This window comes from Plasmopara halstedii (genome assembly GCF_900000015.1).
Source record: "Plasmopara halstedii genome assembly, contig: Scaffold_208, whole genome shotgun sequence".
NCBI classification, from domain to species: Eukaryota; Oomycota; class Peronosporomycetes; order Peronosporales; family Peronosporaceae; genus Plasmopara; species Plasmopara halstedii.
Window position 1 is genome coordinate 36,333 of NW_020187129.1, and position 25,357 is coordinate 61,689.

Genomic DNA, 25,357 nt, shown 5'->3' on the forward strand with positions numbered 1-25,357 from the left:
GTCTCAATCTTAATGGGGGGAGTGTAACGGGGTTACACATACCCTGGTAACAGGGGTGCGTGTCACACCAGATGGGCATGGTGTGACCACATCCAGACAAGAATCGGTACGGCTTGAGCAAGCCCACGTAGAACACCGGGTGGGTGCTAATCACAAGAGGGATGGTCCGCATTGCGAGTGCAGGAGCGCCTCCTCTTTAAGCGCGAAGTCGAACGAGGTAACTATCCATTGGGATTTCTTGAGGTGCCAAAAAACGAGCTCGGAGAGCTTTTCGCTGGTCAAGCTCAGCTTGTGCAGTGGCCTGCGGCCCAACTACGCAGACGCCTAACGATCGAATGATCGCGCCTTTTGCTTGAGTAGTGGGATCCACCAAGCAAAAGCCGTATTCCACACGAGGATCTTGGACCGATCATTGATACGAGCGCTAAGAGCCGCGCTGTGGGCAGCCTCCAACGGCAGCTCCTGTGCCCCGTTGAGGCGTATGATAATAGTATCACTTCCCCCGGAAGTCGAGAGGTCGGAAAACCAGCACGGTGTTCAAGGTTCGAGCAGGGCTCTCGTCGTGCCGTTGGCGCACCTCGCCCTCCTTGTCTTCCCATGCTGGGAAAAAAGTATTTGACTCGTAGTCGACTTCCTCCAACTCCTCGAGGAGAAAATTTGTCGCACGTGGCGGGCGCGGTGTGTTGCGCTCGGTTGCCGAGGGCTTGGAATGTGCTTCCCCTGAAGCCGCGGACGTACTGTTCAGAGATGCACCCGTGCAAAAGACGGGGAAGGGCTCTACCTGCGGGCGCCCTCGGAACCAGCTAGGCTGGATGTTTTTCGTGTCATAGACACAGGGCTCATTGAGCAGAGAATGTGTTAAAACGGTCCTAGGCATTTAACGGTGTCTAAGACATGCGAGCCTCGTATGAGGCAACAGTTAATTGTGGATTGTGGGTATTCGCAATTTTGATGGGGGGGAGTGTGACGGGCTACACGTACCCTGGTATGAAAAGGTGGGTCACACAAGATGGTGTGACCGCAAAGGTGTGGATTACACAAGTCGGTGTAATCCCACAACGGTGTGGCTACACCGTAAAAAGAAGCCACTACGTGACGGGACTACCAGTAGTTATACATATTAGTTAGGTTTTAAATATAGGTGGCTCTGCTGCAAAAAATTACAGTTTCAGTTCTGAACGGAAGAGTGTATTTGCCTTGTATACGGTTTTGGGTACTCTTGGAGGAAGCGGATTGCTTCACTCGTATTGGTTCTGGCGTAGAACGAAGGACGGTGACCTTGGCTTAGCTTTCTTGAAGCAAATAGCTACGACAGCCCCGCTGCACTCGCTCACCTCAGTTTCGAGACATTCTGCGACTTCTTGTCGATCAATATTTGCTACTTCTGGTATTTCGATATGCTGTCAAGGATATCGCTTGCGAGCGGATTAAACGCCCGAATTTATGGGCCACGCCTCAACCAAAAGCGAATTCTGCAATATGTCTAAACAATATCTGAATTCGTACTTCAATCTGCTAACGATATAAAGGCACCATTAGTACACGAAAACTGTTCATGTTCTTATAATGAGGAGCACAAAACATTATCGAAAGGCGGTGCTTTGTGCAAAACCTAGATTTAGCTGGTAGATTATGAGGTGAAACATCAAAAAAGAATATGCCGTTTCTACGTGAGTGGGTTTCGAAGCCACGACCAAGTCAACCACTTATATAAGCTGCGCCATTACTTCAAGTAAGAGTCTCGAGGTTATCTCTATCTCCACCCGCTTGTTCCGCAGCTACGGGTAGTCACTTGCGGAAGACTGATCCGATATCCCGGCAAATACACCCTTGAGTTCAGGGGTGAAGTGACTTTTACACCACTCTCCGCAGTGAAGAATACCGAGATCTTTGGCTGCTCTAATTCTGCCTGTAACATCTCTCTCGCATGTGCCCTGACCACAACGATGTCGTGTTCACTCTGGACATACGCAAATCCGTAGACCACAAGATGCTGACACACGACTAGAGCTTCACGGTAGGAAAAGTCCCATTCATCTTCTCTGTTTTCCACCCTTCGACAGCATCGCCCTCTACATCGCTGGTCGGTGATGCTGTGTCAACACTAGCTCCATAGAAGTTTTTTTCAATGTCGATGTAGGCGTCAGCGTCGAGCGGGTTGGCGAGGTCGAAATGGCGAATGAGTGCGTTGAGATCGGGGAGATCGTCGGCATCGACATAGTCGCTGGATGACTTGAACACAGCCGACATGAGTGCTGGTACGATGCCCGTATGGCGCCAACAGCTCTGAACAGTACTCGAACTGACATCAGCCCACACATCAACGGAGAACTTGATTGTTGTCACAACGTCCATGCGCGAAACGTTGCCGTCGACCTCGAGCTGGTCATCCACCCAGCGTACAAGAAGCTTCTTGTACTTACCCTTGAATCTCTTGATGATACCAGCGTCGAGTGGCTGCAAGAAAGTTGTCATTTTGGGCGGAAAATAGCACACACGGACGTTGGCGATCTCGATGCTGTCGTGGAACGACGCGTTGTCCTCCAATAGGTTTCGGCTGTGCATCTCGAGATTGAAGCGGTGGGGCCATCCCAAGAAAAAAACGCGCTTCATCCATGACTTCGTTTTCGCGTAGAACTGGATTCCAAGGCGCTCTCTATATAATCCCGAAACCCAAGAGCGAGTTTTTTTGCTGCTGTGGATGACGACGGGGTCTATCTTCACGTTACCTAGCACAGACCGACAGTAATACGAACCTTGTCCCACGAAATTTGATACATTCACTTAGAACTGCTATTCGAGACATCCATCCATTGCTCTTAGAACCATGTGCTCGTATTTCGCCCAGATAATTTTTTTTGGCTATGGGTGTCCTGGTTCTTACGTAGAATTTGCTTTCGTATGGTGGCCTTCCATCGTGTATACATTCATTTTATTTATGAAATTTGAGGTAAAAATATAAAGAAAAAATATTTTGCTGTTATTGTAAATTATGTACAAAGCACTGTTGGATCCCATTATTTACGCTTTTTCCTGATCGCATAATGCGCACCAAATTCTGGAAAATGGTCAATATCATCGTGTTTGGATTCAATCCCGATCTCGTGCAGCGTAGCCCAATATTGATGTAAAGCGTTATGGATCTCAGCAATTCCAGATTCTTCAGCTACAAGGCTTCGTTTTAAATCCTCAATTTCTCTTTCGAGTAATGCGATAGTTTCAGTAAATGATCCAGGCTCGCTAAGCTCACTGGCATTTAAGTCGTCCCACGCTGCAGTCTTTTTTCGCAATTTTTGGTTTGTAGTGCTAGTCTCCAACTGTTTAATATGGAGCTTGTGCATGGTTTCCCGCACTAAAATTCGTAGTTTAAATTCACATTTTAAGTTCTCGCAACGGTCTGTATGCGCCTCAACATCGTGCCAAATGCGACACATTTCATCCTGACAAGGCGCGGTACTTTTACACATGCCTTCTCGAATGCGGCGACAGTTTTGCATGCACACTTTGCCTGGCGGTGGTCGGCACAGTAATGCATCTACAAACTGTATGGACTTGCGTAACCGCTCTTTAAAAAACTCGGTCTGTTCGGATGTACGACGTTCTTGATAGCACAACTCTCCAATCGCCTCTTTGAACGTCAACAAACCTCTTTCATCCTCTACTGGCGGTGCAGATTTTATTATGTTCGTTTGTTTTGGCAGCACTTTTCGCTGTTTTCGTCGTTTCCGTTCATTACCTGATTCAGTGTCGCCTTTCACACTTTTTATTGCGGTGTTCGCTTCCAAATGACGCTGAAGCAGCTTCTTCGGCTTGATAACATTAGGTGCGTGCAATCGTTTCTTGGTTGATAGCTTCATTTTGGTGGTTCTGCTTCGTGGGCGTTTTGTAAGCAATGATTGCGCTAGTTCACGCCTTTTGAAAGCTGGACCGTCTAAATTATTGGACGTGATCACCTCATCGTATTTCTCCTGCTTAATAACAACGTCATCTTGAACTGTCGCATCCTCGATGGACGCTAGGTTTGCTCTAGAGCTTTCTCTGTGACGATTGCAAGATGTTGTCACTTCATTAAACGCCTTTCCCCCCTCTTGCATCGTGTCTGAAGCCCGAAACCACACCTTATGTGTCACAACTGCGTTTAGCACGCGTTTAGATGCTCCACTGAAACAAGCAAGAATAATCCGATCCATTTGCTCCACAAATCCTGGAGATGTATCCATGTTGGCCAATATGTAAGCTACGAGTTTTCGGCAGCTACCATACGATTGTTCCATTGTCATATTCGACGGTTGCGGCGATGTCGATCGCTGTTCCCATTCGCTACATACAGCGTCGACCGCCTGATTTACCGACATCCGTAGCTTTTGCTTTAGCGTCTCGACTTCGGCGTTAGACTTGACACCTTTAGTAATCATTTCTTAGAAATGATTTCGAGTAAAGGTCTCAAATATGTTGTACCGCATCTATCACAAATCGTACCCCTTGTTCTGAAAAAGTAACTCTGTGCCCCTGTTTACGCTGTTCTCAGAATCAATCCGCAAGGCCCAAGGCTTCGTGACATCATGCGGCGCGCCACAGTCGTGTCAAGAGCGGAAGGTACATCTTTATAAGCATCTTATCTCAATCCCGTTTCCCATCTTTATGTCTGATTGCAATTTTAACTTGCCAATTTGGAACGTTCTAGCTCCGATAGGTAACAGTAGTCGCGGGCGCAATGGTGGCCTTTTCTCTTCTTCTTCGTCTTCCTCGAGTGATTCCGACACTTCGAATGGCGAAGATGATGGTAGAGCTAGCGTAGGAGCAGTTCCACCGCTTCTTGGGACCACATCACGTAGTCGCTTCGATAATACGCTTTCTAGCTCATTCTCCAGCGGCGATGTTCGGCGTCGCACTATGTTTTCTACCTCTGCAAAATCGCTAGCCTTATCTGCATCTGTTGGAGAAAGTAGTAGACAATTTGCAGAGCGGAAGGGGCTTTTTGAGGCCGATGATGACGCTGGAGACTCGCTTGAGACATTCCATGAGCGCGTGAAGCTTCGACAGAGCAAGAAACAGTCAGAGTTGAAGGCGCTTAGGGAAAAGCTAGACGCTGCACAGCAACGCACTGAAGATCTGGAGAAAAGACTTAGTGCAGTCAATAAGGAGAAAGAGGAGTGCGTGATTCGCACGAAGGAATGTCAACGCATCATTGAAAAGCGCAATAAGCAGTTGATGAAAGTAAGTGAGAGGATGGCACGACATTCTGAACAGTACGAGCTGCAAGTAAATGAACTCCAGGCAAAGGTAGCCATATTGAGTACGCAGTGTGATCAACTGCGAGCTGATGTCACAGCGACAGAGGAGATTAATCGACGAGAACGCGAGTTGAAAGACCAAGAGCGACTTCGGGAGCTCGAAATGTTAACAAGAAAACACAAAATAAGTTTCGAAGCAACAGAGGCACAATTTCGGGAACAGCAAGTTGAAAATGCGCGACTGGCGGAAAAATTGTGCCAAGTTGAGCAACAATTGGTGGACACGGCTCACAAGCAGCTTTCTGTGGTGCAGATAGTGGCAAGTGAAGAATATCAGAGCCTGATGAAAAGGTGTGAAAATGCAGAGGCGATAAGTCGAGGATTAAATTTTCAATTAGCGAAAGAGCAGCACGAGAAAAAGTACCTGCGTAAACAGCTGACTGCTCTTCAAGAATCTGTGGGCGCTGAAACTGCAGCAGCTACAGCGGCGTCGGTGGGTTTTCTCCCTGATATGTTACATTTGCCGAACGATGGTGCTGTGAATCCAAGGGACAGTGTTGCAACTATCACTAGCGAAACCGAGCTTGCAAGCTTTGACTTCGTACCTGATCACGAAACTAGTGTGGGTGGTTCAGTTATTCTAGCAGCACCATCGCTTCCTGAAGTAAGCTCACCGATTCGTAATAATGTGAGCGCGACTCGTAGTCAGAACCGTTCCCGTGGATTATCTGCATCGAGTTGTGCAGATGATGGTCTGAAATTTTCGATGAGAGACGGGAAACGCCGCGCAGCTTCTGTTCAAATGTTTAAAACCGCCTTGGATCCACCAGAGAAACCATTGGAGGACAAACCAGCTGTAGCAAACGGCAAGTCATCTGCTTCCTCAGTAACGTTTTTCGGGAAACTTTCTTCTCGTTTTAAGCGCACTTCATCACCCCAGAACGTGCCACATCCTGCAAAAGACGAAGATGACGGTGTTGATGACGTTCCAACAGGTGTTGATGGCGTTCCATCGCCGCTTGCTCAGCGTCAAGGATTAGCTCAAAGCAAAGTTTTGAAGGAGCGTCCTCGAATGTATGTGGCCAGGTCTCCATCACATCACGAGGATGAGTCAAGTGACAGCATTTTTGGTAGCGAGTCATCATCAAGCGACTCGTCAGAGGAAGATATGCCGCCATTGCCTCCCCCCCCACCGGCATTTGTGCTTGACATGTCACTACCTATTGGTGCTTCAGATGTGCCACGGCAACTGAATGCTATCACTGACGCGGATGTGAGCAGCTCTAATGAATCAAACAAGGGTGACGATGAAGAAGATGAAGTACGTGAAGCTGTCGACAAGCAGATTCAATTTGTTGATTCATCCAAAACACATGAGCAGATTGACATCCCTGGAGCTCCATTGAAAGTCAAAAAGGCTTTAACATCGTCTTCATCGCTGTCACCGTCCTCAGACGATGACTCTGACCACTCCAATGCGGAAATAAAGCAGCCATTTATCGAAGATACAAAAAGAACTGTCATTTTTTCGATAATATCTTCTTCATCGGATTCTTCGTTCTCAGATGACGACGAAAGTTCTGATAGAATAAAGAATGAAGCCCGCAGAAACGTCCGAAAAAACAGTTTACTAGGCCAAGATCGCTCCGAAAAACGATCTTCACGCTCTCCACCATCGTTAAAAAATCGTGAAAAGAGCAGAATTCAGAGTGGAAGCACAAGCAAAAGTCGAATGAATGAGTACATGGAGGATCGGGCGCGAAAGCGTAATGCGAAATTAAAACTGAAGCAGGAAAAAGAGCATGAAGAGACGAAAAAGAAGGAAGCGTATGAAAAAGAATGGGAAAAAATGGCACAAGAAGAACGCGAACGAAAACGTAAGCAACAGCAAGCGAGGCGCAATGGGAAGCGACGACCGGCAAGCATGAAAACAGTTCGTGTTTCACAAATGCGACATCAAATGAATAGCAAGCAACATAAAGAACACAAAGATTTTCAGCATTTTTCGCCTTCTGCTTTTACTCATAAACCGCGACCACACGGGAATGATGCTGCGAATGTTGATGGACGGCGTAGAAGTGAGAGCAAAACTTCAGAAAGTGAAGCTGAGGAAGAACAAATAACGTCAACTGAGACGCCCCCACTACCGCCTGAACCAACTTTAGCTGACACAGAGCTGTATCTTCGTCAACAAGCACGTTTACGCGAACGCCATGAACTACAATTGAAAAAAAAGCAAGAAGCTGATGAAGCAGATGCCATTCGAGGAGACATTCATCGGCGGGTGGAGATGTGGGCATTCGGCAAGGAGCTTTTGCACTTGATCCTAACTTTAGACCAAATCTCATCAAGCGATGCGCTTAAGAAGTGCCAGCTGATGGTAGTGCAATCGCCTGACGATGATACAGTGCGCAAGGCCTATCGGTAAGCGTTAACTTTGATGTTGGCCAGCATTACAATTTACCTTGTGATCGTAAGAGAATAGTAACATTTACTCTTGTAGGAGCATTATTCGGGTTGTTCACCCTGACAAATTGCGCGGTGCGACGATTTCTGAGCAATTGGAGGCTAAAGAGCTTTTCACTGTTCTAAATCAGTCGTTTGAGAAATTCAAAAGTCAGCACAGTTGAGAGGAGAAGTCAGAAATGCTATACATTCAAATATGCAGGCACCTCAGAGCAAGGTCATCCAGTGTTGACTTCTATTCCTGACTCAACGTGATGGCTGGAATAATACTGAATACCGACCAAGTTTGTGTTACAAGTAACTTGTACATCGTATGCTCCGCCAGATTTTGCATTGGTCGCCGTGCTTCAAAAAGCTTTTAGAGTTGCGTAAATCAACGTGATCAACATTTTTTTCAGCGCCAGTGGCCTGTATGGCTGATCCATTTGCTTGAAGGCTAAATTTGTTTTCTTCGCTGTGTCCTGCACAAACGACAATCTCTCCCGTCTGCTCTTATTCTGGCTTGGCGGTATTGATATGTCATTTGAATCACTGCCGATCATGTATTTCAGACTACTTTCCTGACAGAGGAAAGAGCACAAGGTCGGCCATTGACAAATGAAATTGAGTAGAAGCGTGCTCATCTAACTCTTCGACTTGACAAGAGTTTGGGCACTGTAGCGTTCAATTTGACTCAGGTGATCAAATCTCAACTAGTATACGGATTCGAGGCCGAATCTGGAACATCAAACACAACTTGCATTCCATTACTCATTTCCATTTTAAATTGATGGATCGAGAATTTTTAATTGTTATAGCGGCGACATCTGAAATGAAAAAGCTGATTCCAGCCTTCTCGCTGAAAACATCTATAGATTATTCGACTTTCTGCTCCTCAGTCGATTATAGCAATGCTTTGTCGTACAGTCATGCCTCAGCTCAGTTGAACCATTTTTCAAACATCTAGTTCACTGAGTGACACTGTTTTGACTCTTTCTGTCGTATGCCTTGCCCAACAATAACTTCATTGCGCTTCATCATCCGCTGTAACAGTATCGTTAGCGAAATATTTCGCAACCTCCGATCGAACCTAGTCATTCCAGAACTCGTTTCTTGATATCAATCCCGCAAACGGCACATAAAATGGACCAAGTCAAGGCTATTTTTACGAGCTTTTCGACAGGTATCTTGCCTCCCTGCGCTACAAACACCGTATCCACTTGAAAACGCTCAAAATGTATGAATAAAGTGAAGAAATTTAGGATACTTTCGTGAACAGCCGGTGTAGTTTCAACAGCGCTGCAGTTTGACCAATTTAACCTGTGCTACTTGATTGATGATAATGACTATGTGGCGATGGCTGTTTGTACTGAAAGTTTTGTTCAGTGCAAGAGGGTATATGTATTACACAAAGCTAGTTCAGGCCGCTGATGCAAATGGTCGATTTCAATTTTCTCATGATATTTATTCAAGTACAAAAGCTTTCGGAGTCGTTTCCATTTCCATTCAACGTGGTCTTGGATCCGACGGGCGAGCCGCTGTGTATGTATCGACGATCCCTGGGCTAGGCAATGCTGTGGCAGATCAAGACTTTAAATCGCCATGTAATGTTAGTCTTGTGTGGCAAGATGGTGACGATTTCGATAAAGACCTTTATGTACCAATTTACAACGATGGCAAGCCACAAATAGACCCAAAGTCGTTCGTGTTAGCTTTGCATGATGCTGTTGGTGCTCACATTAATGCGGATCGCAATCAGGCACAAGTCGTTCTTCTTCCGTCTTCAAAGCGTGCGTCTGCTCGAAGGTAACTTGAAGTTCTTAGCGTTTGATGCTGATGTCCTCTTTGTTGCAGTTATACCTGCCAGCTTTACTTTTCAGGATACTGCTATTGATGTCGTAGAAGGTGAAGAGTTAATCATTCCAGTGCTCTGGACGAGTACTACAATGTTAACGGCTAGCGTGAATTTCGAAATCATTTGTAATACTGCATGCTTTCCAATGGACTTTGTGTTGGTATCACCAGTCTCTCAGCTTCTGGAATGGAAGTGCGACAACAATTTTGCGAATGATGCTACCCAATTGCAAAACATTAGTCTTAGAGTGAATAATGATAATTTGTATGAGCAAGCTGAGAGTTTTATAGTACGTCTGGTCGGCGTGGAGCCTCAAGAAGAAGACGCCATTAGAATTGAAAGAAGTAAAATAATTCCTGAGATTCTTGTAAGAATTAAAGGTCCAAACGACGTTCGGCAGGGCTCACTGCAATTCGTCGCTGATTGCTACCCAGACTGTGCCAGTACAAAATATTTGACATTAGCAGGAGGTGCCGCCCTTGTAACAATTCAACGGCTTAATGGGAGTGACGGAGACTGCTCCGTCGTAGTTGCGACTAAAGATGACACCGCTAAAGCTGGTTTAGACTACGATCATCTAAAGCAAAAACTTAACTGGAAAGATGGAGATTTTAGCGATCGACAAGTGGTTGTGAGTATGCTGTTCGCACGAGCAGATCCAGATGAATCGCCACGACGTTTAATGCTCGTACTTCAAGAGAACGAGGGAGCCTCACTGAGCGATGTACACGCCAGTATTTCGTTTATAGAGATCACTGGCCCCACCAACGAGTATCATAGCGAAATTAACTTTGCCGCTTCCGAGTTTGAATATTCAGGGCTATTGAATTCTAATCTCAGCTTTTCAAACCTTGTAGCCCGCGGCAAAATGCGACACCAATTTTGCCCGAATGTGATGCTGGAAGAGCCAGGAGTACTGTCAGTGGTTCTCCAGCGCAACTTCGCAGCATTATTTGTACCAGCACAAGTAACCGTGAAAAGCATAGCGAACACGGCAAGCTCAGGCGTTGATTATGAGTCGTTGACAGAAGTTGTCACCTGGGTGAATGAAGACTCTAAAGTGAAGAAGGTGCTTTTGAGGATCCTGATCCCACCAAGTTATGACCCGCATCCTCGTTCATTTTGGTTGCAATTGTCGGATGTAACTGGTGCAAAGTTTGGCGAGTGCAATGTTCTCCAAGTGATACTGAAGGGAATAGCACAAGGACCACATTTGGTTTCGTTCGATTTGAACATGGCTATTGGGACTTTGACGCTCCATACAAATATTCCGGCTCGAGCGTCGACACTCAAAGTCACAAAATTACTGCTTCAGTCCAATCTAAAGGTAGATATCACTTTTCAATTTAACGCCCGACAAAGTACCACAAGAAGCGCTGACGGAACTTCGATTGTGGTCAATATTGGTCCTGAAGACTTAAACTCGCTTAAGCGTATGGTTAATTTTGTAGAAAATGCAAACGCAATATTGCTAAGCACAAAAGCTGGTCTTTTCCAGCATGTGCTTGACGACTGCCAGAGCTCCGGAAACTTTGTATGCTCTTCCCTCTTGACTTTGGAAGTCCCCACAAGTGCAGCGCTGACTGTCTCAATGTTCACGCCAGATAGTTTGCCTCCCGTTCTTGTTGGCTACAGCTTGGACTTACCACAACAATTACTAATGCTCCACTTTTCCGAGGCTGTGGATAGAAGGACTGTACAAATTGAAGCCCTGACTCTTGCTGAGACAGCAGCCGGTATTGAGACCTACAGACTTTTGCCTTCAACTACACATGTTGTTATGCCGGAACTAGATTCAGTAAATGTTGCTGGGCAGCGTACTGCAGATGACACAATTCTTACTTTACAAATTGGTCAAACCGACGTCACAGCATTAAGAAGTTTCGGTGCGGGTCGAATTGGTATTACAAGAGCACGTACGTTTCTTGGAATCAAAAGTACATTCGTGGCAGACTTTGCTGGAAATGCCGTCAAAGCTGTCGGAGTAGCTAGCAATATGCTTCAGCATTCGGCAGCAGACTGCTCGAGATGTCCAGACGGATCCTTTCTTACGAAGTCCTGTTCGGATCTAAAGGACCGAATTTGCGCTCCGTGCAGCGTATGTCCTCAAAATTCCTATGCTATTGAAGTTTGCAGCGCTTTGCAAGATACAGTTTGCTATCGTACGTACTGAGCGAGATTGCTTCTAACTACCACCGCTTTTAACGCAATATGACTTTTAGCATGCACAGAATGTCGTTCGAATCACTACGTTTCGATAGCATGCACTCCAATGACGGATCGCGTGTGTGCACCGTGTACTCAATGTACACTGGACGAGTTTGAAGTATCTTTATGCGCAGCAGGTGTCGACCGCGTCTGTCGTACGTGTAATTCGTGCAAGTTGAATGCTGCACAACGGACTTTGTGCCAGCACAGCCCTATGTGGAAGCGATTGCAGATGAGGTCGCCATTTAGCTGTCCTCGGCCTGTGCAGGAATTTCAATCGCGCGAAAAGCAGTTGCAACGTGCGAAGTCTAATCGATGTGGTTCAGGGCGCTGTTCCTGTACAAACACTGGTATTGCTGGCAACTTGAACCCATTCGGGAACGGCTTTCCCGATGATCAGCGTTGCACTGGGCCTGAAAGATATAACATTCTTGTATAGCAAAAGTCGACAAAGGCAGCGTCTAAATATGATTTGATCTCAACTCTATAATGCAATCTGATGAATTGATAAAACTTGAAACGGGTCTACTATGAGGTAGCACGGATCTCGTAGAACTCGTAAGACAGCTCTTGTGCATCGCTGACTGTCTGAAGAAGGTCCGCGCCGTCAGACAGTTCATGAACTGGGGTGACGGTGAAAGAAAGGTCGATACTTGCAGCCAGGAGTGCATGCAAGTGGGTAATCCCAAAACGACTATGGCTGTTGGCGTTCATGAGGTATGCCACGCTATCAGAATTTTTCTGAATGTGATGGCGCACAACGTGCAAAAATCCTTCAGCTGTGCTTGGCTCGCAGATAATATCGCTTGCAATCACAACGTCAGCTTTCGGTAAAGCCTCGATGCTATCGGTGCTATCCCAGTCAAGAAGTGATACCTTGACTTCTGGCTTTGAGGCATCAAGCTCGTGTGTGAACGATTTGTTAAGTCGTACATTGTAAGAAAGTGCTGAGCACGTATCTGACTGATAGTCGGTGAGAGTCGTGTGATTTGCATATCGAGCTGCGGTAATGCCTCCGAGTCCAAGACCACTGCCCACTTCAAGCACACTTTTGTTCACGAACATATCGCGGTGCTTGTGAATCCAGCGTGCAAGAATGAAGGCCGCGCCCCATAAACGATATCCAGTTTTGTTCTGGCCCGTCATTCTTGTTGGCACTTGACGAATTAGTACCTGGAGAGTACTTGTACTCTCATCAGCACTTTTGGGGACATCGTCGCGAGGATCGAGCGGCAAAAGTGCTGCTAGAGGCCACAAAAGCTCTACTTCTTCGATTTCACGCACGCGATGCGGAAATGTTACTGCAGACGGGCTGCTCGTACATGCTGTAACGACCTTTGCTGCAGCCTATGTATAATCCATCAGGTCAAATGTAATCTGTGCTTTGTTACATGTTGCAAGCGATCCAACCTCTTCGATGTCTTCGTTGCCGTGCTCCATCAAACGCATTAACAACGGATGTGCTCCAATGCGAGCTAAAATGATAAAGCTTTTAGTGATCAGAAGCAAGTAGCGATGTTCTGTCGCCAAAACGGACTCACCAATATACGTCGCATGATCCTCATCCACAACCGTCAAAGCTAGCAGCAGCAGAATCTCACGCACAACCTTAATGTCATCCTCTCTTACATCATCGCACATGCACTTGACGAACGCAGCGATGTGCTCAGTCGCAACTGTCAGAAATCCCGCTATTGTCAGTAATAGCAAGTACTGTCAGTGTTGAAATTGTTAGATAGCAAAGCTTCGTTACCATACCGAGTCCAAGCACACAGCGTCCGTAAGTCGTTACAGCTAATACACGCATATACTCACGTGTGGCAGTTGATGAAGCCACTTTGTGCATCAGCAAGCGACATGCAGCCACGTCGACGGCCAGCGGGGCCGGTGGCGTAGAGCACAGAACCATCCACTCGTTTTATGCTTATTGTGAGAAAATCATGATCACGACTCGCCACGTCAGTGACGCTCAATGATTGGTCAGTTCAAAACAGCAGTTGAGTATTTACACGCAGCTACGCAATACTTAATTGCTCGCTGGTTTGCATCTAATTTTGTGCAACGTGGAGTGGAAGTCCGTAGCAAACTGCGGCGTGTCCGTTAAGGTACTTGAGTTTGCAGACATCTCGACTGGTTTGAAGCACTTGAGCCAATGACTCTTCGTTGTGCGCTAAAAGCCACTCTTCTAAGATTTTGCAGCTCAGTTGGTCAACATCTCGGTCAGTGACGTCCCACAGCATCGCTAGAATCGCAGAGCTTCCAGCTCGCAAGTACGATAGTACTGTACCGCTTGGTCCAAAGATTCCCTCACGCTCAAGTCGTCCACTGCCGCAACCAAACAGCAGAGCGGCACTACAATTGGATTTAAGGTCAAGAACCTTGTCGCGATGCAGGTATGCTTCGCCGGAGCCGTGGCCGCAATAAATATATACGTCAGCGGCCAACAAATAGTCTCTGCAGGAGCAGTAGTGAGAAACATGACGAGCAATAACGATAAAAGTGATAGGTTCTTTAGCGCATACCTGATTGTATTCTGGTCAGGTACTTTTCCTGCCATCCCTTCCCATCCATACGTTGCGACTCCACGTTCCAGAATCGGTCCCAACTGTAATTCTGTTGACTTAAGATCCCCCGCAGGATTCAGCAAATAACGCACTCGATCTCTTCGGACTGGCGCTAATGACGCGAAGTTTTGCACAACCATGTCGAGGGAAGGCATGCGGGTCACTCCAGCGCAAAGGTCCATTACATCCATGCCTTCCCACGGAAATTGCTGAAGCTGGTGATCTAAAATCAATATGGTAGCAAATTTCAATTTCTTTTCGACGCTAACAGATCTTGGCTGCGGTTTCATCTCATTGATAAGAGCAGCATCTCGGGCAGCCAGGAGGCGTTTCATCAGTACTTTCTTGACGCCATCGGTATTGATTCCCTGAGCAGCGAGAAGCTGTTTGACCTCGCCGAGTTTCATTTTAGCGATTTTGTCCGTGCTTAATGTGGTGAGATTGGAGTGGGTCGCTTTCGTCGGTAATCCGTCGCGACTACACCGAAGAATCTGAAGGATTTTTCTTGATATTGCATTGGACATTGGCACTTCAGTTTCTGCCGCAATGTGCTGTAGTCCATCTACCAGTTCACTATCTGACAAATAGTCCTGGGCATTAACGATTGCACACAGTAGACTGTAGTTTCTTTCGGCCAACTTTATGAAGGAAGATTTGTCGGTCAGCAAACTCCAGCAACGTTGGACTATTTCACTCTCAATTTCGGGCCCTCCGACGAACAGACATCGCCAAAACCCAAGCGATTGCTTTACGTCATACGAACAAGAGCGTGATAAATTTACTGCAGACAACGAGCTTTAGATCGAACACTTCATCCTTACCTGCATGGAGACAATTGTCTCATCAATGCGTGTGTTGAGATGTTGACGAGTACCCCACCAATTTTTTTTCTGTTCATTACTCCATAATCGTGCTTCTTCCGCGGTGTGTCCAGATAAAAGCTCTCTACGTTGTGAGCGCCATTGTTTAGCTAGGCAGTGAGAAATATCACCAAGTGTAACGTACCTTGATTTGTTGACAATTCCGGACATTTCATCAATGCACTTCATCCAGATTACCTTAGGCAAGCAGAAAGACGTAGGAACATCCCCATTTGTCTAGGTCGCACGCAATGTTAGAGTGATAAATGGTAGTTCTATGCCAAAACTTTACGTACTGGGATACGCGTCACGACGAGCTCGGACGACAAGCCTATCATTAGGGAAATAATTATCCAATTGTCTGGAAGCTGCTGAACCTTCTGGGCAAAGTTTTGTGCTATTTGTACAAGATGTTGATGCGGAGCTAACCTTTTAAATACTTTTGAGCCTCCACGCCGCCGCTTTAATTTGTTTTTTAAAGTGTTTTCTATCCCTCCATCGCCATTTCTATCAGCACATTTTGGCTCTTTTTCGATGCCATCACCACTCCCACCATTTGCCAGTAGAGCACTACTTGCCCACAAAAGAAAAGTAGCTCTTTTGTATCCGACTTTGTTATCCATATTGTCCTGCCTGGCTTCCTCAAATTCAGTAAAATAAGCCATGCCCAGTGCTTTTCGCAATTCGTGGTTGAGATATGATATACCAAGCTTACTTCCAAGCCAATAAGCTTCCTCTAAAATTGATTGCGTTTGTGCCAAGCTAGTAAATGCACGAGTTGAGACAGACTGCAACAATCTTACATTGATGCGTCCTACTTCAAGCATGCATTTGACCCGTTCCAGAAGAACAGCACACGAGTTTAATGATTGCTTAAGAATTTTCATCGATCTGAGCAGTGTTTCCACTGCCGCATGATTCGAGAATGTGTTTGCCTGGCTTTGTAGTCGGGTATATTTGCGCCAACAGCGAGCCTTAACTCGTCCCAACCGTTTGGTTTCGAACGACTGATGATCTTTAAGGGTGTCCACCATATTAATTGCATCTGTATAACATTTCAATGCCTCTTGTTGCTTGTCCTCACTAAGGTATACATCTCCTTGCTGCACAATTTCATCACAGCTTTGCTCGATGATTGCTGGATCACAACTAACTATAGCACCACGCTCAAAATTCAAGTTTGAGTTCAGCAAAGATATGGATACTTTTGCTTTCTCCAATTTGTTTGCATTTAGTTCAAGCTCTGCGTACTCGTAAAATGGGCTCCGACGAAAGAATTGCAGATCCAAGCCACCAACAAGACGCATCGCCTCTGTTAAATAAAACTCAGCTCTAAGCACAGCATAATGCAAAAATTAGCTCGAACTTATTTACAATGAATGAAGCAAATACCGGTGCGGCTGGTCAGACAGACTGAAAAGAGATGACAACCGACACAACAAAACCTTGGTGACAAGGAGCAGATCCCATGAAGAGCAATCCAGTGCCATAAAGCGCAAGAAGCTTGATGTTGCGCGTTGCTGATCCTCTGCAACTGCGATTTCGGGAGGAAGACTAAAGTATGTGACTTCAACAGGTGACGTCAGGGCGGTAAATTTCCTTACCAATTTCCAACACACCCGCAGCGCACATTTAGCTTCAGAGATAGCAAATGTGCTTTGGCCTTCACTGAAGTGAATGTCTGATAAAATCGTGTGAGCTAGCAATTCACGTATCCCAACTGCCTTGGCCATTGTTGCAGTCCAGCAATTCTTCACATTTTGCTTGATTTCACTCAGTATTACCACCGCATTAAGTAAAAGAAGATATGCTCGATCTTTGCTTGTACAGATTTGATTTGTTTTCGCAGCAAACAGCTCTCTATCTACCCTTCCAAAGAGGTTCATGACATTGTGAAAGCTCGCATTTGATGACACAGTTGAATTTACTTCATTAGCAAAGAAAGTGTCGGGATAGTCAACGGCTTGCAGTCCGAGCGGAAGAGGCAAGATACTGAGTATGGGATTTGAAGACCATTTAGACAGCTGTAATGTCTTCAGAAGCTTACAGGCTGCCATTTTTTGTTGTGCGGATGAAGTTAAGGATAATGTATTGCACATGGATTCCAAACATTGGATCAAGTATAGTCCATCAAACAAAAAGCCACTAGAGAATTTCTCGCCCCAGTAGCTTAAAGATCGTTTGATATCGGCTACAGCATTCTCTTCGCCCAAAGGTAGATTATTTTTCGATAGAAATTTGTCCGAGGAGCCCTTATAGCTAACTAAAAGAGCGATTTCCATCGTGATCACACCACGCCATCCATAAATTCCACCAAGATCACCATTCAAAGCATCAGCAAGCTCTAAAAGGCCATTTACCGCGTCACTTAGGGACTGGTAAACGAGAAAAAGTTCCTTTACTGTATCGAGAACGTTGCGTTTGGCGTAACAATTAGAAAAGATCTGGTTTCGCCGAATCAGAGCAAAAGAGACATTTTGCAAAAGTTTGCACGATGATTTGTTGCCCGCTGACTCCGTCTTCATTTTAAGCAGCTTCTCATTGATGTGGTGCTCAAATAAGCCGAACAATTTAACACACCTCAGGGAGGAAACACTAATATCATTGTTTGATTGGGAATATTCATTTCCTTGTAAACTTAAGGTAATCTTAGCGGATGTTTGGTTAAATGCATCTCGAAATTCCATCCACAACATCATCACTTGGTCCTCAGCTACCAATCGAGACTTGAAAACTTGACTCGTATCGTGCAAAAAAGCTTCAAATTCATTCAGAATCGATTCCTGTGCATTGTCATCTATGAGCTTCACTTCATCCAGAAGACAGCGAATATACGTATTAACATTGGCTTGCGAAATACAATCAACGAGATCTTGACAGTACATGATTGTATATCCAGTGAATAAACGTGCTTTTGTAAAGTCTTTTAACACACGGAAGCAATGCACAAGAAGGGAAGCGACAGCATCCAATTTAACCTCAGCATGAGCTTTATGCTTATCTTCCGCGTTTAGGTCGCTCTGCATAACAAACTCTAAGTAGCTTTTCCCAAGCTTGAGCACTTTAAGTAGTACCAATGTTGCCTCTTGGTGATTACCCTTTTTATAACAGTGGCTCGCACAGCTGTAACCTTCTCGTGTGATCAGATATAAGTCGGCATGAATCTCATTTAAAATCGATCCATTTAGTTTGCCTTGCTCAATCGCACTGTCCAAATTTTTACAAACTGAAGCGATATGTCCAAGAAGCTCAGACAACACAGATTCAGCTGTTGTCAAAGTATCGAGAATAAAAACTCGAGCCGACAGCGTAACAGCCATTCGATTGAGTCTTAGTTGTTCCACAAGCATCAATTTCACAATATGATTGTTCGAGCCAGCAATCGCTAAAGAAAGTTCATTAATAGCCTTGCACATGATATCAAAACTGCAGTATACGCGTTAGATTGATTAACAAGAGCAACCACACAATCTAAATTATATACCTCGTGATGACTTGGCTATACCGCTGGTATTTTGCTGTACATTGAGCACTGACAACATAATTAAAAAGTTTTGTGGCACTTCGTTTAATGAGGCGAATTATAAGGTCCAGCCCAGGCGACTCATTTGCGTCTAGCAGTTCGACCTTGAGAGGTAACAAAGCTTCTAGTCGCCTCAGATACACCCGTGCAACATTTTCACATTGACTAATCCATTCGTCCGTAATTACTTTATCGTGCAGATCGCGTATCATTCTGCCTGCGGTTTTCGATATCGTGCAAATTGCAGAGCCGCATATCGAATTCCATAAGAATGGGTTATTGTCTTGCTTTTGGAGATTCGCCGCATTAAGTAGCGCACTAGCAGCAGACGATGCTAGACAGAACTCAATGTGTCTGCCGACGTTCGTATACAGCTGCACATATTGGATTGCATGTTCAAATACCAGTGCACATTTCACGTGCATACCAGATAATTCACAAATCAAAGCAAAATGCTCGAGCCAGTAGATATATTCCCATTGACAGCATTCGGACTATCCAGCATGTCAAGTCATATACACAGACGTAAGTATCCATCAAGTGTAAATCATAGAGAAGATACTACGTACGTTGTATATGCATGTCGAAATGGGCGAGTATTCACTCAACAAATTCGCTGACTGGCAATATAATCCAAAAATTTCGTTCAATCCTTGTTGCGATCGTTTCGTGAGGCGCTCGTGCTGAACTCCAACGCGGTGAACCTACGAAGCTTCGGATTAAGGCTATGTAGAATTATCAAGGTCTTTAACGCTGTATAATTACCTGCTGTATATAGTATTTAGAGGTGTAATTGGAGCATTTAAGCAAAAATGACAGTGCCACCGAACGAAACTGAAGTGCATCAGTCGATGTGTTTGTCGTTGCTTGGGCGCTGTCAATCGCCGCAGCAATTTTCCACATTGTTCGAAACGCACGATCACTGAACGAAGAGGCCAACTTTGCATTTTCGCCAGAAAGCTGTTGGAAGTAAGAGAGCCACGGCGACATTGTAGTTTCAGCCACGACAAGCGCACTCTAAAAGATTTCACATTAAAAACAGAAATCATGCACAGCGCTAGTTCTTCAGTACCTTGTAATCCTTTAAAGACGATAACAATGAGATGCAGGTATTGGCGTGACCAAGTAGCAATCGCGCAAATGATGCTGTATGGAAGCTTTCTGGAGGCGGTAAATTCACTAAGGACTTTAGGTCGTTCACCGCTCTGCTGCCAAAAGCAGCTGCATCTTTTTCTAAGCACTCGGTAATCTTCAGCAATGATAATGTTCCACTCGATTTCTTATCGCTAAGCTCAAAGTGTGCAGTCCAAAGGCGAATGTTAACGCAAGCAGCCACACAGAATGCTGACTCCAAAGTCTACCCATTAATAATCAGCAAATTTTCAGACTAAAATAGTCAGCACTCAATGACGTCACTCACGTCAGGCATCTCTGCGTACTTTTTGGCAACCTGGTAAAGGAGATTGTCGACCACGAGGTCACCAAGTTTTGCCGTATGCTCCAAAGCACACACTATGTACAGAGCCATACATGCCAAATCCATTGACGTAATCAAAACCTTCAATTCTAATACATATCGTCGAGTATTAGCATTCCATAAATCAACATTTCCTGGGCACCGACTGACCTCCCGCTTTAACTGCACTACCGTTTGTGCTTGCATACGTCTTCACGAGGTTCTGTGCCATTCTAGCTGCAAATACTACGTCATGCTTATTTTTCCTGCCTAAACACTGGCGCTTGGCATGTCGATCTTTTGTTAGCGAGCGAGTCCATTCCGGCTCGCGACGCTCGACTGCCGCGCTTAACAAAGTCAACACTATTGGAGATGAATTGTCAGCCCTGGTATTGCGTAGAAGAGCTACCGCGTGGGACTTAAAGAGTGTTATTGCATTTTGCGCTGCATCTGGCATCCGGGCAAGCTCCAAAAGCAGTTCGCGTGTATTGGCGCCAGCCTTGTGAGCGTTCCCTCGCATTTTTGAGCTTTGGCAATTTAAGTTTGCAAATAAACGAACTTAGCGCGTAAGTCCGTAATGGGCGCGCTTTTCGGCTGGAAGGCCGCAAGATTATCATCTGCAAAACTCCAGTCTAATGTAGCCATATCAATACGCCTACTATCTACACAAATGCCAGCGTTACATACGCCACAGCCAAGACGTAAGTGTGTCGCGTACCGCTTAGGCAGCGTTGAGTATGAGACTGCGTGGGACTGGCAGAAGCAACTTATCCAGGAGCGTGTGCTGGCTACACGTTCTGGTCAGTCCTTGGAAAAGGATGCGGTGCTTATTTTGGAACATCCGAGCGTGTATACAATAGGTCGAGGTGGCACCATGAATAATGTGAAATTTGACTCAGAGAAGGAGCACGTCAAGTTAGTTCGAGTTGACCGCGGAGGCGAAGTCACATACCATGGCCCCGGGCAAGTTGTAGTCTATCCGATACTGGATTTGACACAGTACAAAAAAGACTTGCACTGGTACCTCCGCCAGGTTGAAGAAGTGGTAATTCGCACCCTCGCCAAGTTTGACATCAAAGGCAAGCGTATGAACGGACTTACTGGAGTCTGGGTCGGGGAAAAGTCAGGGACTTGCACGTCTTATGAAATGCGCAAGATTTGTGCAATCGGAACGCATGCAAGTCGCTGGGTGACCATGCATGGCTTTGCGCTGAACGTCAAGACGGATTTAGGCGCGTTTGATCAAATCATTCCGTGTGGTATTGATGATTATGGTGTCACGAGCATGGATCGCATTCGGCCAGACACGACAATTAGAGATGTGCAGGATGCTACTATCGAGGCAATCAGCGAGATTTTTCAGCTTGATATCGAAGATGTTGAGGCTAAGACGCCTTTTTAGAGCGCACATTTACCTTTTTAGGCTAGTTAATGAGAGATAATCGCCGCAATTGGTCGAGGGTGTAGGCGACGATAGTGTCGACTGTTGCGAGGCCTCCTTTGCCTACACGAAGGACAAAAATGAATCAAATTTAAACATGTCTCGGTATGCCCTAAAGGCTTCGTACCAAATATCCCGCAGGCCAATTTTTTCTCTACAGGAGGTATCATCTTGTAGCCAAGCTCATCCAGCACGCGAAGCTGCGTCGCTGTGATCGGATGGTTCCACATGTCCGTGTTCATGGCAGGTGCAAATATAAATAGCTTGGACGGGATCCATGCTCGAGCGATGCACGTCTATCGAGAAAGGCGACAATCATAAATAAAAATTCAAACGGCTCTGTCATTTCACTTACAAGAAGGTTGTCTGCTAGACCATTCGCAAGCTTTCCAAGTGTATTTGCTGATAATGGAGCTAGCAACATCACATCCGCCCAATCCTTTAACTGCAGCAACACATAATGAGTGACAAATTAACAGCAGCGTTTCGCTTCGATCACACCTCAATATGGCGTACGCTGTCTCCGACAACGTTCCAGGTCTTCCACTCGTCCTCGTCGCGAACGATCGTTATTTTTCCCTGGTCACCATCCGGTAAATGTATTGCTGTACAGAACTGTGTATGAGCCGCGGCATCATAATCCTTGGCGCGTTTGAGAAAGAAGTCTGCCGACTTAGTTAATACCACGCACACCTGCCTTAAAACAACCACCTGAGCTCCGAATGCGCACATGTTAAGTCTTCAGCTCCCACCTCCGCCATTCCTGTCAGTCGATTAGCGATTTCGGGAATTTTGACCGCCGCCACGCTACCGCTGGCACACAGCAGCACTCGCGGCCGGCGTACAGTCGACATGGTCTTCGCATAAGAGGATCAGTAATTTGATTGCTCAATGAGTGATGGTCAAAGATACATTACCAATGGAAAAAGTCGTCCACAAGCTCGAGCTAGCAGCCAACGCCGTTTGCTGATCAGGTCATAGCTCAACCGTTTTTACTGCACAACGTGAACTTACTATCAGCTTACAGGGCTACAATGGCTGCTGCGGAAGTATGAGCAAAGGCTAAACCCCATTTTTGGAGACGAGATGGGGCTTGGCGAGATGCTGCAGATTATCGCGTTCATTGCTGCTCTAGTCGCTAGAAACCGAGAGCATTATGAAGGTGAAGGTGATCAATACCTAGTTGCCGCACCACTGAGCGTACTGCCCAACTGGATGAAGCAATTTAACCAATTTGCACCCAGCATCTCGACATGTGTATACGTTGGTCCAACGAAAGACCGGAAAGTAATGCAAAAGACGTCGGAGACCAACCTGCAAAAAAGCACTAGTAGTCGTGACATCTTATGAAATGCTACTATCCGACTACAAGTACTTCCACAATACGTGTGGGAATTATTAATCATGAATGAAGGCCACCGTTTGAAGAATCGAAAAACTCAACTTTACAACATCGTTTTGACTAAATTGCGCTGAAAATTGTCAAAGGAATTTCTATACAAAACGATCTGAGCGCTGTTGTCAGCATCAAATCCAAGTATTTATGACCCTGCATTAAGCACTGAGATGCATCAGAATTAAAAAGCATCCCGCCCGCCCTGCATCTGACATACCCTACTCCTGTGACTGTTTGCTACACCATTAAAGACTTCGGCATTTCTTGCAATCACCCTCTTCTTCAGCCACTGGGGTTTCTCCAGTCCTTGTAGTTCGCGCAATGCATTGCTGACATTGGTGTATGCACAACTACTTCAGTCAATGGTGGCAGAGTGAACGCTTCCTGCACATCTTCTACCGTACGCAGCAGAAGTAACGAAGTCAGTACTTAACGCATCAAATTCTCTGCTGTGGATAGACACTTCAATATTCTCTAAACGTGGTTTCGAACGTTCTCGGATCGTCTCATTAATTAATATTCTGACAAGTACGAAAAGCCTGCAACCATCCGTACCTGTTCTCAGGAGCAGAACCTGAGTCTTTTAGGAAAGGAAGTCACCTGTACGAAAATAGTGGCAAGCTTTTCGTTCTGAATCAAATCTTACCACAGTTGAGACAACAAAATCATCGAGTACTGCTATTTAGTCTGTCACCGCAATTTCTGGACATTATTCAGGACTTTTTGGCGCTCGAAAGCTTTGCTTACGAACGAATTGACGGGTATGTACGTGTTAAAGAGCGCTGGCAGAGCATTGAACGCTGTAAAAAGATCCGGAAACGTTTGTTTTCCAATCTCTACTCGAGCAGGGGATTTAGGATTAGATCTCTATAGCGCCGATACGGTGATCTTCGCGAACTCAGATTACAATCTTAAACCGATTTGCAAGCCGTTGCACGTGCGTGTCGACTTGGTCAGACGAAACTAATTCACGTAATCAAGTTTCTGTACGCAAATTCTGTCGAAGAAAGCATTTATAGACGCTCTTTGAAGGTGCGGATGGCAGGTCGCATTCGTAATCTTGCGCGTCATAATGACGAAGACAACAAAAGTGACGATGAAAATATGGTTTCATCGACATGTTTCAGTTTAGACTGCATGAACTTATGCACGAGAGTGTAGGAGAGAACGAAGATGCACTAATGAAACTTTTAAAGGATGAATACATCAAGCACATTCTAGCTCGAGATTCGCTTTGTTTGCCTGCAGATCCTGCAAGCTGTGATGAAAAAATTGTGCAGCCTTGTGCGAGCGAGGAGCTTCTTGATTCAGGTGGTGAGTTTCGAGAGGATCATATATACTATTCTGAGGGGAAAGAATATACAAAAGTTATTAATCCAAATTGCAGGATGCCGAGTGGCTAGTTTGGAGCACGCTCGGCTGCTAGATGAACGTCGAAAAAACGCGCTTGTGCGTAAACTTGCTCAGTCGGATGCCAACAAGTACGCATCTGCAGTGATCAAACCTAAAGATAAATCGATGTCATCTACGTCGCATGATGTTGACAGCAGTGACTGTTCGACAAATTTCGGACAGCTATATTACAAATCCGGTGTTGCCAGTCATCCTCCTCTCACAAGTATACGGATGAAGCCATACATTATTGCTCACTGTGTCGACAATAGCGGTGTTTGGTGCTCGCGCGGCTTCTTTCGTAGTTTGTCTGCTCTCTCACCTTCTATCCAAAATCAGTACGAAGCGGCATGATCTTAAACTCGGTGGTGCACACTTGATTAGACTAACAGGGAATATTAGGAACGCACCGTGCGACGGATATGTGTCGTGCAAGGACTTACTGGAAAAAGTAGTCGCTCGCCAAGGAAAATCCTCAGACTCTCGGCTTAATTCACTGAAAACTTTGTTAGAGGCCTTGGCGCATAGTGTTATTCAAATGGGGCTACATTTCATCTGCCCCGTATTGGCTACGGAACTCCAAACTTTAATTGGTATGCTGTTGAGCGTCTTCTAATGCGCCACCTTCGGGACGTCGGGGTTGAAGCAACAATTTACAATTTTTCACGAATCGCAACTGGATTATTAATCAGCTCGCACTATTACGTTTGTGTTCGTCGTATCCGGTTCTGTAGCTTAGTTTTCTGTTCGCAATTAAAGCTATTTCAATGTTTCCACCAGTATGATTGCTGACATGTCAGCGGATCCGGCGCAAGTGAATGCGGATGCGTTGGTGCCGGAGCAGATCCTACGGGCCCTCGGCCACCCAAAAGTTAAACCAGCAACTAGTTCTGAGCACGGAGTCACAACCTCCATTTCTAATGGAGCCAAGCGCTCCACCGTCGCATGCAGCGACGCATTCGCCTGCTCCATGGCTAGGAGTC

The 25,357-nt window shown here is 45.6% G+C and overlaps 9 protein-coding genes across 9 annotated transcripts; 4 read left to right on the forward strand and 5 right to left on the reverse strand.

Moving 5' to 3' along the window:
• Positions 1–2,004: 2,004 nt before the first annotated feature.
• PHALS_02995 (DNA-binding centromere protein B (CENP-B)) lies at positions 2,005–2,565 on the reverse strand (the record flags this gene model as incomplete). Its single annotated transcript, XM_024720890.1, has 1 exon — positions 2,005–2,565. One exon carries the CDS (start codon positions 2,563–2,565, stop codon positions 2,005–2,007), a length of 561 nt encoding a protein of 186 aa, XP_024572814.1.
• Positions 2,566–3,017: 452 nt separating this feature from the next.
• PHALS_02996 (uncharacterized protein) lies at positions 3,018–4,415 on the reverse strand (the record flags this gene model as incomplete). The annotated part of the gene is made up of 1 exon (XM_024720901.1): positions 3,018–4,415. One exon carries the CDS (start codon positions 4,413–4,415, stop codon positions 3,018–3,020), a length of 1,398 nt encoding a protein of 465 aa, XP_024572815.1.
• Positions 4,416–4,562: 147 nt separating this feature from the next.
• Positions 4,563–7,864, forward strand: PHALS_02997 (Auxilin-like protein and related proteins containing DnaJ domain; the record flags this gene model as incomplete). Its single annotated transcript, XM_024720912.1, has 3 exons — positions 4,563–4,596; positions 4,685–7,658; positions 7,738–7,864. 3 exons carry the CDS (start codon positions 4,563–4,565, stop codon positions 7,862–7,864), a joined length of 3,135 nt encoding a protein of 1,044 aa, XP_024572816.1.
• Positions 7,865–9,027: 1,163 nt separating this feature from the next.
• Positions 9,028–12,181, forward strand: PHALS_02998 (TNFR/NGFR cysteine-rich region; the record flags this gene model as incomplete). The annotated part of the gene is made up of 3 exons (XM_024720923.1): positions 9,028–9,485; positions 9,547–11,696; positions 11,757–12,181. The coding sequence occupies 3 exons, from the start codon at positions 9,028–9,030 to the stop codon at positions 12,179–12,181; spliced, it is 3,033 nt and encodes a 1,010-aa protein (XP_024572817.1).
• An 89-nt stretch (positions 12,182–12,270) lies between these two features.
• On the reverse strand, positions 12,271–13,651 carry PHALS_02999 (Predicted methyltransferase; the record flags this gene model as incomplete). The annotated part of the gene is made up of 4 exons (XM_024720934.1): positions 12,271–13,089; positions 13,153–13,217; positions 13,284–13,433; positions 13,501–13,651. 4 exons carry the CDS (start codon positions 13,649–13,651, stop codon positions 12,271–12,273), a joined length of 1,185 nt encoding a protein of 394 aa, XP_024572818.1.
• Positions 13,652–13,790: 139 nt separating this feature from the next.
• PHALS_03000 (Regulator of spindle pole body duplication) lies at positions 13,791–20,665 on the reverse strand (the record flags this gene model as incomplete). Its single annotated transcript, XM_024720945.1, has 12 exons — positions 13,791–14,196; positions 14,265–15,052; positions 15,128–15,251; positions 15,312–15,403; positions 15,463–16,498; positions 16,559–18,592; positions 18,651–19,183; positions 19,259–19,393; positions 19,455–19,706; positions 19,762–20,046; positions 20,110–20,255; positions 20,317–20,665. 12 exons carry the CDS (start codon positions 20,663–20,665, stop codon positions 13,791–13,793), a joined length of 6,180 nt encoding a protein of 2,059 aa, XP_024572819.1.
• A 150-nt stretch (positions 20,666–20,815) lies between these two features.
• Positions 20,816–21,547, forward strand: PHALS_03001 (lipoyl transferase; the record flags this gene model as incomplete). The annotated part of the gene is made up of 1 exon (XM_024720956.1): positions 20,816–21,547. One exon carries the CDS (start codon positions 20,816–20,818, stop codon positions 21,545–21,547), a length of 732 nt encoding a protein of 243 aa, XP_024572820.1.
• A 22-nt stretch (positions 21,548–21,569) lies between these two features.
• PHALS_03002 (phosphopantothenoylcysteine decarboxylase) lies at positions 21,570–22,659 on the reverse strand (the record flags this gene model as incomplete). The annotated part of the gene is made up of 7 exons (XM_024720967.1): positions 21,570–21,649; positions 21,714–21,882; positions 21,942–22,031; positions 22,088–22,279; positions 22,339–22,443; positions 22,504–22,552; positions 22,655–22,659. 7 exons carry the CDS (start codon positions 22,657–22,659, stop codon positions 21,570–21,572), a joined length of 690 nt encoding a protein of 229 aa, XP_024572821.1.
• A 1,441-nt stretch (positions 22,660–24,100) lies between these two features.
• Positions 24,101–24,728, forward strand: PHALS_03003 (Chromatin remodeling complex WSTF-ISWI, small subunit; the record flags this gene model as incomplete). Its single annotated transcript, XM_024720978.1, has 2 exons — positions 24,101–24,296; positions 24,370–24,728. The coding sequence occupies 2 exons, from the start codon at positions 24,101–24,103 to the stop codon at positions 24,726–24,728; spliced, it is 555 nt and encodes a 184-aa protein (XP_024572822.1).
• Between the last annotated feature and the right edge of the window lie 629 nt (positions 24,729–25,357).